The sequence below is a fragment of the Ilyonectria robusta genome (assembly GCF_021365365.1).
Source record: "Ilyonectria robusta strain PMI_751 chromosome Unknown BGZ61scaffold_2, whole genome shotgun sequence".
NCBI lineage: Eukaryota > Fungi > Ascomycota > Sordariomycetes > Hypocreales > Nectriaceae > Ilyonectria > Ilyonectria robusta.
This window is the reverse complement of record NW_025764436.1, coordinates 3,139,390-3,153,808: the sequence shown is the minus strand read 5'-3', so window position 1 is coordinate 3,153,808 and position 14,419 is coordinate 3,139,390. Positions and strand designations below refer to the sequence as shown.

General features: G+C 52.5%; 6 protein-coding genes across 6 annotated transcripts; 3 read left to right on the top strand and 3 right to left on the bottom strand.

Moving 5' to 3' along the window:
• Positions 1 to 1,572: 1,572 nt before the first annotated feature.
• On the bottom strand, positions 1,573 to 2,427 carry BGZ61DRAFT_442002 (uncharacterized protein; the record flags this gene model as incomplete). Its single annotated transcript, XM_046244660.1, has 1 exon — positions 1,573 to 2,427. One exon carries the CDS (start codon positions 2,425 to 2,427, stop codon positions 1,573 to 1,575), a length of 855 nt encoding a protein of 284 aa, XP_046111226.1.
• A 1,137-nt stretch (positions 2,428 to 3,564) lies between these two features.
• Positions 3,565 to 5,143, top strand: BGZ61DRAFT_442000 (uncharacterized protein). The gene is made up of 2 exons (XM_046244659.1): positions 3,565 to 4,139; positions 4,195 to 5,143. Exons 1-2 carry the CDS (start codon positions 3,758 to 3,760, stop codon positions 4,929 to 4,931), a joined length of 1,119 nt encoding a protein of 372 aa, XP_046111225.1. The 5' UTR covers positions 3,565 to 3,757; the 3' UTR covers positions 4,932 to 5,143.
• A 163-nt stretch (positions 5,144 to 5,306) lies between these two features.
• On the top strand, positions 5,307 to 7,039 carry BGZ61DRAFT_441998 (uncharacterized protein). The gene has a single exon (XM_046244658.1). It carries the CDS (start codon positions 5,398 to 5,400, stop codon positions 6,811 to 6,813), a length of 1,416 nt encoding a protein of 471 aa, XP_046111224.1. The 5' UTR covers positions 5,307 to 5,397; the 3' UTR covers positions 6,814 to 7,039.
• Positions 7,040 to 7,103: 64 nt separating this feature from the next.
• On the bottom strand, positions 7,104 to 7,889 carry BGZ61DRAFT_472758 (uncharacterized protein; the record flags this gene model as incomplete). The annotated part of the gene is made up of 1 exon (XM_046248376.1): positions 7,104 to 7,889. The coding sequence occupies one exon, from the start codon at positions 7,887 to 7,889 to the stop codon at positions 7,104 to 7,106; it is 786 nt and encodes a 261-aa protein (XP_046111223.1).
• A 701-nt stretch (positions 7,890 to 8,590) lies between these two features.
• On the bottom strand, positions 8,591 to 9,367 carry BGZ61DRAFT_472757 (uncharacterized protein; the record flags this gene model as incomplete). The annotated part of the gene is made up of 1 exon (XM_046248375.1): positions 8,591 to 9,367. One exon carries the CDS (start codon positions 9,365 to 9,367, stop codon positions 8,591 to 8,593), a length of 777 nt encoding a protein of 258 aa, XP_046111222.1.
• Positions 9,368 to 10,263: 896 nt separating this feature from the next.
• Positions 10,264 to 13,880, top strand: BGZ61DRAFT_527378 (E1-E2 ATPase-domain-containing protein; the record flags this gene model as incomplete). Its single annotated transcript, XM_046253101.1, has 2 exons — positions 10,264 to 10,585; positions 10,645 to 13,880. 2 exons carry the CDS (start codon positions 10,264 to 10,266, stop codon positions 13,878 to 13,880), a joined length of 3,558 nt encoding a protein of 1,185 aa, XP_046111221.1.
• Positions 13,881 to 14,419: the final 539 nt, after the last annotated feature.

Below are 14,419 nucleotides of genomic sequence, written 5' to 3'. Positions count from 1 at the left end.
CTGTTTTCCCAGGATTTCCGGTTTTTTTTTTCTTGCGTGTTCGGAGCTTCGGTGCTTTGTTTAATCTCCAGCACTGGTGTTTGGCCGGGAAACCAATTCCCAACTCCATCTCAGTCTGACAGAAACCCGCTCGCTTGTCCAGCGTAGAGCGCACCGAGGACATCGGCGGGGACCTGCCAGACTCGGCAAGCCTCCGCTCCGTGCCCCAGGTTCACATTTGCCATGGCGTGCGTGCGTGTTGGGTGGGTTGTCTGTCTGTTGGGTGTGTGCTGCGTGTCGTGTCGTGTCGTGTCCTGTCGTGGTCTCTTTTAGCCGTCGCCCGTAGCCGTACAAAGGTGGTGCGTACGTCTGCCCTGCCACCTCCACCTCCACCTCAACCTCCAAGCCACGGCCCAGTTGCGTACCATCATCGCCTCGAACGGAGTCTGTGTCACTTCACATGGGAATCGTGTCTCTGGGGCATGCGCGATGCTCCCCTACAAAACGCATCAAACTCGACCTCTGGCGACCTCGCCCTCGCCCTCGCCCCATTGCCACGCGCCAGCCCGTCGCCGCCCCCTTTGTCTCAGGGTGGCAGACCCAAACGCCGTCCTGCTGCGGCCCAGCGTCGCCATTATTACGCACGCCCGAGCAGCGCGAGCGAAGCACCTGCATGCCATGGCAGCATGAGCTGAATCCCAGCTCGATGGTGGTGGCTTGATCCGGCCAAGATGGGGCGCAACCGAACGACACCATCGACGTGGGGGCGTTTTTCCCGCTTCTCGATCTGCATTCTGGACCCTGCCCTGCCACCCATCTTTGTCCATGGTTGCAAGTCCCGTCTACCTCCGTACTCGTACTCTTACTCTACGATACCCACTACAGACCTGGGTTGACGTCCTGGGTCGCTACCACTCGCTGGCAAGATGAGGTGAGATAATGACGACTGACCTTCGTAACTGCAGCCCGTAGCCTCGCCAACCTCCTCCCCCCGCTCTGACCTGTTCCATGTCTTCCGTTTCGATCATGATTGAAACCACTCTCCACCCCCGCAACTGTGAATCGACACTCGCGAGCAGACAGACGTGGTCGTGGTGGATGAAACTTCTGCCCCAATTGGCCCAAACTGCTATTCTCGTCACGGAGGCTTGTCTGCATCCGGTTCGCAGGGTCTCGCCACCCACAGCCCACACGCCTGGTGTTTCAAGCCGCCAGTCTCTGCAACCAGTTCTTCATCGTAGCGGCGAGTTGCTGGAGGAGAGCCTGACTGGTGTGGGTGCTTCCCTCCTGGTCTTCGCCCAGGTGTCTTGCATTTGCTCTGACGTTTTGCGTGGTCTGTGGCAACCCTGACACATAACCGATCTCAAGACGTCTCTGGATCCTTGATAGTATCGTCGCATTCCATGTCCAAATTTACATACACAAGAAATATCAATTCGCTAGTTTCTATCCCAACTGAGTCGTTTCGTCCATATCCATATATGCTCCGGGGGGTATCTCAGTCTTCGTGTCATGTGTCGTGCTGTACTGTGATCGTCGCCATCTCTACCGCCTCCCGTCTCTTGCATCCATGCCTGCGTCTCGCCCATGCGGCTAATTCGCAACTACATCGTCCAGCCACCGCCGCACCCTGTCCTCTAGTTTGCCCGGCGGCTTCGCGTCAATCCGCTTGACCAGAGCCGCTTTCAACCTCGTCTCTACCCCGGGCGGTGCGCGCACCGGGGCGCTCCTCTTTTCCTTGCCCATAATGTTGACTTTTTCTTGAAGGGCTCGTAGCGTTTCCTCGCCCTTTTTCGACTCGGCTATCAGCCGCTCTATATTGATCCACCGCCAAAGTAAACTATCCTTCTCTTGGTTGCTCAAGTCGTTATAATGACGGACATCCTGAGGCGAGCTGCGCAGGCGAGCGCAGACAATGCCGAGATGTTGGGCCGTCGCGTTAAGTGTGAATCGCCTCCCGACATCCGCAATGGCCGTCGCAAGGTCCCATGCCCCCGGAGCCTTGTAGTCTATCTGGCGCATGACTTGGTCGGGCGTGAGAGGGAGTTGAGGTTCACGCTTCTCCGTCAACAATCTAGGAGGGACGACGGGTGTGCTGCCGGGACTCGGTCCTGATGGAGAGTCCACACACACGCGTTTCCTGGGCAGGCCTTGGGGCTGAAGTTGAGATTGAAGTTGAGGTTGAATATGTGGTTGAGGTTCGACCCTCGGGACAGGGCGTGGCATCTCATCCCTCAACTGGCTATGGCTCCTCTTCCTTGTGGCCGGATGAAGCGCGACAAGTGGTACTGGGGCAGGCGCGCCATCGGGCTCATCCTCATACTCAGAGCCCTCCTCTAGAGAGTCATATTCTGAATCGTACTGTGACCATATCAGCAACTGCGCACCTCTACGGCCTGCAAAGATAAGGCGGTCGGGCTCATACGTCGTCGGACCCTTCGGTCTCATCTGATTTCTCCTGGCTCTTCACCAAGGCCAGGACCTTCGCAAGGGCGGCGATCTCCATCTTCTCGTCATCCTCGATGATTTCCTGGATGATGATGTTCTGGATGAATTGCTGGCCTAGTTGGTCCATGCTGGCGCCGCGGGTGGTCGTGGGATGTGGTGGTGAGGATTCGCAGGCGGTGGTCGGATTACGATCTCGTTCGGCTGGTGGTCGCATGCTGGCCGCTGGGGCCGCCAGATTTTCCCCCCAACGCCGAGGGCCCAGGCCTCGCAGGACTCGGCGACTCGACTCGCCAAGTGGCAAGTGGGGGCGGCAAATCGCCCACCGCGGAACGCCTTTTCCACCACCCAACTTATTTTCTCTGACGCCGGAACGGAATTAGGAATGTTGGGTCCTTTATCGCTTTGCCCGTATGGTCCTTTCTAATAATTTTCCCGGTGCATCTGACTTTACCCGGAAGTGCTCTTATCGTATCTAGCATGAGTTGACGATAAGTACAAAGTACGGACAAGAATTGCCGTCCGTACAGCCGGAAAAGCGACTTTCACCAAGTCCGTCCTAAGCATAGGGCCTGTGCGTCAAACCCCTACACAGTACTACCATTAATACATACCTATCTTTCAATGAGGGTATGTAGGTATACGTCTTGTGCGGTTAAATGCAGTTTGAATGCCGAATGTTGTCCTGGTGTTAGTCGTAGTCAGGTTGAGTGCGTACGTTAATTGTATGAACAAATAATTTCTGTCCAAAGAGCAACATTCATCAGGCTGATGTTACTTGACCATGACTAGTTATCCGTTGTTTTACATGATGCAGCCGAGTCAAACCGAGCCTTGCGCCCGGAAAATAAGCTAAACGCTCTAACATGGGCAACCCCGGCACAGCTTTAAGCTTGTTGACGACAAAAAGCTCGAAATGGCGCAGAACAACCACAACAAGCGCGCAAGTGAGTCGCTGAAGACCTTGCACAGACATTCTCTCTGATCATCGCGCCTCGGTTAGTCCATAAGACGAAAGCCGGTGGATTTTGCCGCCCATGAAAGGTCCAGTCGCAGGAGCGGCCCCCATGTATTAAGATTAAGGGCAGTCTTGGCGGCCGGGGCCACGATCCTAGATGCCGCACTCTTGTCTGTAATCGGCCCAGTCGGTCGTCTCACCAGCCCTACGATGCCCAATACTCGACGGCTTTGCTGATTCTCAGCTGGAATTCCCACTCACACGTCGATGCGGCCAGGGGCAAGTGTTGCATCGCCGGGTAGCTCTAGTAGCATCCGGCTCTCACCAGTGCGGTCATCTACAATCAAAATGAGGTCCTTCCAGCCATAAACATCGATGCCCCTGCCTCGCGATAATTCCCGGGCTCTTCACTCTGCATTTTGCCATTCCCTTGCTTCTTCTCTTCCTCTTCCTCCATTTATTCAACCATTCATTCATTTTTACTACCAGTTTCTTGTATTAGCGCAGGCGCCTTCTTTCTCTTCCATCCATCCAGTTCCAATGGCGAATGCGAACGCGAAGGAGCTGATCGCCTCGATCCCCGAGTGCGTAAGTGGCTGCTTTCAAAATGGAGTCGCTGCAACGGGTTGCGATACGGATGACTATGACTGCTACTGTTACGCGAACAACCACCAAACTATTGTCGATACCATGTCGGTGTGTTTGGACAACAGGGAGCGAAAGTTGGATGTGAAGTGCACCGACGATGAGATGTTCCGTATGTCCAGTCCCGCTCCCCGATCCAATGACCACAGCTCACAAAAATGTTGTAGAGATGGAAAATAGGTACTGGATGGTCTGCGAGCAGTATTGGGAGCCCACTGGCACTGCTACCGAGCCAGCATCAGCTACAATGACATCAATCACGACCAAGTCCACCACGACCAAGGCCACCTCGACTTCATCACATCTCACTCTCATCACCTCCACTAGTTCCTCCAACCCATCGTCAATCGACCCAGAGTCATCAAGAAGCACCGATACTTCGTCGGATATCAAAACCGAAAACAACGCCGGCGGGCCATCTACTGGAGCTAAGGCCGGAATTTCCATCGGCGTCAGCCTCGCTGGGATCCTGCTCGCCATCTTAATATTTCTATGGATCCGAGAACGAAGGAAGCGCCGTCAATTAGAGGAGAAGTTGGTAGAGGCCAATGAGGCCTCCGTGGTGAGGGGCATGGGCTACATGAATGAGAAGGGGGATATTTATGAGATGGAAGGCGACCGACCCTACATTGAGGAGCTGCGAGGGGATATGAGAACACCCGAACTGAATGGGATGTCAAGCATCAGCCCGATCGAGCAAGCGCCCGGATCACCAAAGAGCGTCTCAGCCACCACGCGCGTGTCATCCGAGTCATCTTCACCACGGTTTTCAAGACCTCCTCCAGCAGTCTTACGACCGGACAGAGTTGCTGGGGTTCTGAGTACAGAGTTGGATTCGACGGGCCGTCCACTTCGAGTTTCAAGTGAGGACGGTGTAGGATCTCCACGAAGGGGGCTTTTATGATTATTACATTTTATTAAGGATGGATATGGGTAACACATGGGAGTTTGGGAACTTGGGAATACCTTGGCTACGGCAAGGCTTCACTTCATTTAGTTGCTCTGCATCAATTGCAGACTCTGCAAACTATATAGCGTGCATACAATCGCAAGCACAAAGACGGGAAGAGTAGTATGACCATATTTAAATGATATATTAAACCCAATGACACCAAATTGAGAAATAACCTTACGTGAGTATCATGTTACTTGGGCTCCAGTCGAACGACAGCGGGATTGAGATGTTTGCAGACTCCGGCACATAGTGCATTGACACTGTGTGGACACTGTCCTCCCGCAGTCCGGCTGGCAGCCAACCATTCACACCCGGGAAATTCCCAAGAATCTCCGAAAGAGCTTCAACCCGAACAACTCTCGCGCGCCGCTGTGATCCATTGGGAGCTGGCCCAGTCCAGCATCGCCTCCCAACCATGTCCGCCGCTCTCCTCCGATCGCGCTCCGCCGTCTCCGGCGCCCGAGCCGCTCCCGCCGTGCGCCCGGCCCTGCCCCGGACCCCCGTCGTCCAGCGCCGTTACAACTCATCCTCGTCATCGACCGGCGACGGAGGCGCCCAGATCAAGTACGCCCTGTATGGCACCGCCGTGGCCGCCGGCCTCTATGCCTCGTTCCTCTATGCGACCGATACCCGCGCCTTCTTCCACCGCTGGGTCGTGCCCCCGGTGCTACGATACGTCTACCCTGATGCCGAGGATGCCCACCACGTTGGCACCTGCGCGCTGAAAGTGCTCCACGACCTCAACCTGCACCCCCGCGAACGCGATACCACCCTCAACTGCCCCGAGTTGTCCGTTTCCGTCTTTGGAACCGATCTTCACAACCCAATTGGCATCTCTGCCGGCCTCGACAAGGATGCCGACATCCCTGATGCGCTGTTTGAATTGGGCGCTGGTGTTGTCGAGGTTGGTGGCTGCACGCCCTTCCCCCAGGCCGGCAACCCGAAGCCTCGCGTGTTCCGAGTGCCCAAGCTCGACGGAATGGTCAACCGATACGGCCTAAACTCCCGTGGCGCTGACGACATGGCCATCCGATTGCGAGACCGGCTCCGAAGATACGCACGATCCCTTGGCCTGACCGAGACCGACGTCCTGAACGGTGAGGCCAACGTGCCGCCAGGCAGTTTGCGGCCCGGCCGCCTACTCGCGGTTCAGATTGCCAAGAACAAAGAGACGGACGAAAAGGACGAGAAGGCTGTGGCTCAGGACTACGTCTACTGCGTCCGACGGCTAGCACGGTATGCCGATGTGCTGGTCGTCAACGTCAGCAGTCCCAACACCCCCGGTCTTCGCGAGCTGCAGGCAACAGAGCCCCTTACCCGATTGTTGAGTGCCGTTGTCGAAGAGGCTGCCAAGACGGACCGAAAGAACCGCCCCAAGGTCATGGTCAAGGTCTCCCCTGACGAGGATGAGGATACCCAGCTGGAGGGTATCGTCCAGGCTGTTCACATGAGCGGTGTTGACGGAGTCATCGTGGGTAACACCACCAAGCGAAGAACCGGCGTGATCCCCGAAGGGATCAAGCTCACTTCCCAAGAGAATGTCAACTTCCAGGAGACTGGTGGATACTCTGGCCCCGCCATGTACAGCAGGACACTCGACCTTGTGGGACGATACCGCAAGATGCTCGACAACTACTCTTTCGAGGCAAACAAAACCGCCGCCCCTGGCGCGCAAAAGGTCATCTTCGCCACGGGAGGCATCACCAATGGCGAGGAGGCGCAGAAGATCCTCAACGCTGGCGCCAGTGTGGCCATGGTGTATACGGGGATGGTGTACGGTGGCGCAGGAACTGTGACGAGGATCAAGCGCGAGTTGAAGGACAAGTCGTAGACACTATTAGACCAGTCATAGCACATTTAACGTTTCTTTGTTGGGATTATTGGCGAGTACATGGGTCGTGTGGTTTTCTTGTGCAATGTGGCCATCACTTTTAAAAGCAAAAGTTCCTTCTAATTGTTAGAGAGCGACACAGCTGAAGGCAGAAAGAAGGGTTTTATAAAATTGATGTTGATTCTATCTAAAATCCAACCAAACTTAAACAACTGAAAGAATCTTCCCCTAAATGACACGGCAAGATGCAGTCCTCCAAAACGGATCGTGAGCTACAACATGACGAAAATCTACTTTTTAACAGGGCCAGCGCCATTGGCATTGTTCGCAACGACCTCATTCATCATGATATAAAGAGCCTCTTTAATCGCAACTCGCGCCTTGGTGTGCTCCGGAGGGGTTCTCTTGACAGGTTCCCGAAGAGAGGAATTCTCGTTGATGAACAGTGCATACGCCGCCAGGTTCTCGCACTCTCTCTTGACGAAGTCGCACATTTCTTGGACGAACTTGAGCTCACTGCGTGCTCTGATGATGTCGGCCTCGCGACCCTTGCGAGCATTAGCGCCGTCAGTTTGTAGTTTTGCAAGTTCTCCTTCCGCTTGAGCCTTTCGCAACTCTAACATATTCGTCTTCGTTGCATGTTCATTCAGTTTCTTCTCATACTCTCCCTTGCGGCATTCATTTTCCATCGTAGATCTCGCCAAGTGCATGTCAAACTGCTCTTTTTGCAACTCCACTCGCCTTTCAAGGTTCATCGCTTTCTCCTTCCAATACGCAGCTTCATTGGCCAATTGCAACTTCTCCAGGCGTTCCTTTTCTACCAAGGCTGCCATTGATGAAGGCGCAAGCAATCCCCGTTTAATATCCATTGCAGGCATTGCACGGCCCTGTGGGGGGCCGGCGAGAGGGCTGGTGGTTCTCGGAGTGAAGGAGGCCATAGGGTGACTGCTTTGACGTTGACGTTGCGTGACACTTTTGTGCGCGCCATCACCTCCTGACATGACAATATCCCCTGCACTATCAACGTAGTTTAGAGTTTGGTTGTTGATGTGGGCTTTCTTTTCAAGATCGGACATCGTGGTTATTGGGGTGATCGATTGGTGTGTGCGAATGGTTGTAGTCGAGGTCGTTGAAGGAGAGCGGATTTGGGGTTGACCTGATTTGAAAGGATTTCGAGCTGTGAGTATGGACAAATCTCGTATTTATATACGAAGCATTGATTTCTGTCCCAAAGGTGCCTTTGTAGTATTGGGGACACTGTCAAGTGTAGTAGTGTTCATCTGTGTCAAAGGTGACATGCATTCACCTCACTCACCTCTTCAAAAGGCTCTTTCCTCAAAAGGCCTTTGTTCCACTTAGCATGGTGCTGAAAGATGCTGATAATTATGCGGACGAGTAATAGGCTTGGAGAACCAATGATCAATTTGCTTGAGCCTTTCAACGCGTAGGGAACACAATGCTTTATTCATTGTTGCAGGTGTCTCGACATAACTTGAGGGTTTACTAACAAAGGAAAATGAGCAATGTCCATATCTTATCGCATAGCGGATTAGTTATAGAGGCATCAAGGTGTTAGGCTAGTGTCGGGTCTCTGAAGTGGAAACAAGACGACATTAGGATCGCAACCTCGACGATATTTTCAGACTAGCAGATGCTAACATTTTCATGATTTGGTTGAAGTTGTTCCATTCATACATATACTAAGATACAATCATTTAATCACGCCAACTTTAATAAGTAACCAACCAACCCTTCAAATTCAAGGCTCCGTGTCGACTCAGATGTTGACAAAGAAGTCCTCAAGAAAGAGGGTATCGTCGTCCACAATCAACTGCTCCAAACCTTCATCCGACATGTCTAAATATGAGATCTTTTCAAGATAATCGTCCCTTATCCGGTTCTTCTGGCATTTCAGTACCTTGTCGCGCGCTTTCAACCAGACGGCTTTGTCCACCCACGCCTCAACGGCCGATATACGGAACACGGACTTTAGCAGGTACCTTGCTGAAAGCCGTATTTTTGATGACACCTGTGGGAATTCTTTCATCCCTTGGCTTGTAATGTGGGTCGCGAGAAATCTGCCTTCAACAAAACAAGGCGAGTATACTTCCTCCAAGCCGGGCCCAAAGGTAAGAAGAACAAACATGCGGATCCAAGTTGCATGTTTCCAATTCAGATCAGGCCGCTCATGACATTCGTTGAAAAGTCGATGTTTATCTCCGGTTTCGAGGTATGATTGGTAGATCTTAACAAAGTCCTGGGCGATCTCCCAGTACGTCGCCAAGTCGACTTTGTCAATATAGGTTGTGCAGTAGCTGAAGGCTTCGTGGTATGCGTCGTTTGTCTTGCATTCAAGGACTGCAACGCAATTCTGCAGGACCACCAGCTCTTGTTGCAGATCTTTCATTTCTTTGCGAATCCGATAGGAATCCTCTTTATAGTCGACATTGGCGAGCCATGTGACAATAAGATCTTCCTCCATCTCTTTATTCGGGTTTGGGTGAATCCGTACTCTGCGGTAATCAAGATTAAGTCCGAACCCAATCCCTACCATATTTTCGTAGCGGCGTTTACCTTGACGCCTAGTAATCAGGACTTTTCAAATCACTTCCATAGTTAGAATTTGTCGTGTTAATCAGAGACTTCGTTGTTAAAGTGGGATGGTATGAATCAGGCAATGTTTCGAGGAAGATCAAGATGAGGCCAGCCTGCCATACAGCGAATCCCAATACCTACTTATATCATTTTCGGATTCTTTATTCTTCGCCTTTTGATCATCATAGTGGAGAAAGGGAGACTGTTATCACCATGTACATGAAAACACTCATTGCACAACAAAGGGCTCGAGAAGGAACAATAGCTAGGTATGTGTTTCTTGCAAGAAATGGTAGATGACACTAAAGGACAGGAATTTTATGCGGTTATGTGTTCATCAAAGAACATATCTACCCCTTGCAGACGAGCCCGCGTTGTTCACTCCCCTCTCGGTTTTCAGTTTGAACAACGTCCTGGCCAACCTGCCCTCTCCAACATTAGCGTGATGGCTAAAATCTGGCCCAATGCAAATCGTTCTCTGGGGAAATTCCTAATCACCGAGCGTCCGTCCTTCCTCGAGGATCTAGAAAAGTGTCGTCACTGCGCAGAAACTATAATATTGGATGCTCAATCCGTGTTTCAAAAATGAGAAGATTCACTACTCGAGCGACGATCATTTTGTACCAAAGGAAAGAGTACCAACCGAATATGAAATGCTTGTCAAGTTCATTTACAGCCAGGGCGGTGATTGGTCATTGATATCAGGGACATGAAACCACGTGAAGCTACCTCTACCAAGCCACTCGGTTACCCTACAAACCCCCACCTCCACCTCCAACTCCAACTCCAACGCAACATCACCTCAACACAACCTTGACTTGGCACAATAACATCCTCATCGCTTTATTCCCGACCATGGCGCGTGACTGCTGTGGTCCGCCAGCGCAGCCGCCTGCATCGACCCTGACGCAGGGCGATAAGGCCTCAAGCCAGTGCAGCGACAATTGCTGTGATGGTACTGAGCAAGTCAGCATCAACGACGAGCACGACCAGAAGCCTGATGATTTCAGCAGTGCTTACAAGACTACTCACGCCGCAGAGAGCGATGACAACGCTGTTCCAGACTGTTGCCGCGGAAAACGGGCTCCCTGCTGCGATGTTTCTTGTCTAGACCGCCTGGCCTTGCGTGAATGTGAGACGGGCGACGCTGCAGCTCAAGGCGAAAATACCCCGTGCAGTAAGTCGCTATCATTCGCGTCATATCTCACTGAAGAGGTGTGCTAACGCATCTTCTAGCTACGGGCTGCTGCTCCCAGGCCAGTTCATCCTGCGCTGGGGTGACAGATGGGAAAGCCTGTGGCCAGCATCGTCGCTCCACGCGCGACCGCTACGGTTCAACCCTCGAAGCCATCGGGTGCATATGCCGCGCTCTCTTGGCCCTTGGACTAGAGTCTTGCTGTGAATCCCGACAGCGATCTTCGCTGGAGAAGAAGCGCTGCTCCAAGAACTCATCTACGCGATCTCTCAAACGCGCTTCGATTGATTCGTGCTGCTCCACTGGCTCCGAAGCCAAGAGTCTTACCGCCAAGAAACGGATGCAGCCACGAAATGACCTCGGGCGAAACTCCACGGATAATCTCCAGGGTGATAGCTGCTCCAAATCTTGCTGTTCCAAAGCGGTAACCGACTCGGCGAAGACGCCACCACGACCCAGCTGTGCAAAGTCTTGCTGTGATGAAAAGGACGGCAATAAAAAAACCCCTTCCCCTACTGCCGTATGCCCCGGGTCGTGCTGCAAACCGGCCAAAAGCGACGCGGGCAAAACAGCACCCCCGCCTATCGATCCGGATCCTTGCGGCGAAGCCAAGAAGTCTAGCGCTCTGAAAGCGCCTCCTAACAAGGAATGTTCTGGACCTTGCTGTGGCACTGTGAAGACCGAAGTCATAGAAGCGGTTCCAAAGCCAACCTGTGCCGGATCTTGCTGTGCGGCAAAGCGAGCTGACACCCCGGATCCCTCCTGCTCCGATGGTTGCTGTCCTTCGGACAATCCAATAGCTGGTCTGGCCGAGAAGAACGGTCTGACTGCTGCCATCCAAGATTTGGAGAATCAGGGCATGGGTAATGAACGAGTTGTTCTTAGCATCTCTGGCATGACCTGCACCGGGTGTGAGACAAAGCTGAACAGAACGCTTGCCACAGTGCCCGCTGTCAAGAGTCTGAAAACAAGCTTGGTTCTCTCGAGAGCCGAGTTTAACATAGACCTTCGCCTCAGCTCCGTTGATGAAGTCATCAAGCACCTAGAACGAACAACCGAATTCAAGTGCCAGAGACTCGCCACCAAAGGAACAACCATTGACATCATTGTCCCGCAAAACCCATCCAACTTTGTCAACCAGGAATGGCCAGTTGGAGTCACTGATATTTCCATCATTGAAGGCAACACAGTTCAAATCTCCTTTGACGCAAAAATTGTCGGTGCTCGAGATCTCCTAGAGAAGAGTTGGGACCATTCCATCGAACTCGCACCTCTGCGTGGTGACCCGTCACTTGAGGCCGGCAGCAAGCATGTCCGTCATGTCGGATACACAACCTTTCTCTCAGCAATCCTGACAATCCCTGTTTTGGTCATGGCATGGGCTCCGATACCAGAAAGAGAGGTTGCATATAGTTCTGCCTCCCTTGCGTTGGCTACCATCGTTCAGACCGTCATCGCAGGCCCGTTCTACCCGAAGGCTTTGAAGGCGCTCGTCTTTTCCAGGGTCATCGAGATGGATCTCTTGATTGTCTTGAGTACCAGCGCAGCGTACATCTTCTCGGTGGTTTCATACGGATATCTGATGGCTAAAAAGCCACTCTCGACCGGGCAATTCTTCGAGACAAGTACCCTCTTGGTTACCCTTATCATGGTCGGTCGCTACGTTGCAGCTCTTGCCCGTCAAAGAGCCGTGGAATCCATTTCGATCCAGTCCCTGCAATCTTCGACTGCTATTCTCGTGGATGAAGGCAACGGCCCCGACCAAGAGATTGATTCCCGACTCCTACAATATGGTGACGTTTTCAAGGTTCTGCCAGACACCAGGATCCCGACTGATGGCACTGTCATCACGGGATCCTCAGACGTCGATGAGTCTATGCTCACTGGTGAATCCAGACCTGTTGAGAAGCATCCCAAGTCAGTTGTGATTGCTGGGTCGATCAATGGGCCAGGCCTGTTGGTGGTTCGTCTCACTCGCCTTCCCAGCGACAACACCATCAATGCCATTGCGGCCATGGTCGACGAAGCCAAGCTATCAAAGCCTAAAATCCAGGACCTGGCAGATCAGGTAGCATCTTACTTTGTTCCAGTTGTGGTTATTTTGACCATCCTCACCTTTTCCGTCTGGATCGCAATCGGCGTGGCTGTTCGGAACCAAAGCGGATCCCAGGCGACGGTTCAGGCCATCACCTACGCGATTACTGTGCTCATTGTTTCTTGCCCTTGCGCGATTGGGCTTGCGGTCCCGATGGTCATTGTAATTGCCAGCGGCGTAGCAGCAGAACGAGGTGTCATCTTCAAGTCTGCAGATGCGATCGAGGTTGCCTACAAGGCCTCGCATGTGGTTTTTGACAAGACGGGGACTTTGACCCGGGGTAAACTCGCCGTGGCTGTGGAGCACCATGTCGCGGATTCCGAATCCTCATTGTCGCTGCTTCTGGGTTTGATTGGAGACAGTCGACACCCAGTGTCTGTCGCTGTTGCAACACACCTGAAGGGCAAGGGAATACTCGCGTCGACTGTGTCTGAGCCCAAGAGCCTGACAGGTCGGGGTATCGAAACTACAGCAGCGGGCCAAAACTTAAGAGCCGGTAACTCTCGTTGGCTAAATCTCTCCTCGCATGCCGTTGTTCAATCGATGCTTGCACAACGTTATACCGTCTTCTGCTTCACGATCAACGATGCTCTAACAGCGGTCTATGGCCTCGAAGATGACCTCCGAGCCGATGCTGCCGAAACAGTCACGGCTCTACAAAATCACGGCATCTCCGTCCATGTGGTGTCTGGTGATGACGATGGTGCTGTTCAAAGCGTGGCTGTGAAGCTTGGAATTCCTGATGAAAACGTCCGAGCCCGGAGCTCCCCTGCAGATAAGAGGGACTACATCCAGACTCTCCTCGGTGATTTGAAAAATAGCAAGAAGCCAGTGGTCATATTCTGTGGTGATGGAACCAACGACGCTGTCGCGCTCGCCCAGGCCACGATCGGCGTCCACATCAACGAAGGCACCGACGTCGCACAGTCAGCTGCAGACGTCGTGCTCATGCGGCCTGCTGTATCGGGGATTCTCACCATGATGAGTGCGAGCAAGGCATCGGTCAACCGCATCAAATTCAACTTCGCATGGAGCTTCGTCTACAACGTTTTCGCTATCCTCTTGGCCGCGGGAGCATTTGTCAATGCGAGAATTCCCCCGGAGTTTGCAGGGCTCGGCGAATTGGTGAGCGTGCTGCCAGTCATCGCAGCCGCGGTGCTTCTGCGTTGGACCAAGTTCTAAAGAAAGCACCATCAGCAAAGAGGGCTATAGGGTGGATTCCTAGAGCTCACTTCCATTTCGGATCAAGCTCATGGTGTCTTGATTTCTGAAACCGTTTCGTTCATCCACTGCACCCTTCCACTTGCTATTTGCACAAGCTGCGTTTCTGTCGTTACCTCAGATCCGTACTCCGGGCTATCTATGGCTTCGTTATAACGCCCCATTTACATTCTCTTGCTCGTCATATATTTTGCATTAGGTCTTTCACATTGTGAAAAATTGAAAAAGCAATGACGTCCCACAAAATTAGATTTTTCTCGCAGTTTGCAAATGTGAAGTAATTCTAGCCTAATGCGACGTTTCAGACTACTCTCATCCTTATGAACCCCAATATACTCCATTGTCCTGGAGAATATGAGGCAGAGGATGACTAGGATCTCAAGTACACGACAGACAGGTTGCGGATGAAAGGATGAAACGTTAGTCATTCGATCCATTAGTTGATGTTGTACAATGATATAGCTCAAGCAAGCTTGTCTACCCTGTATCTCAGTATTATT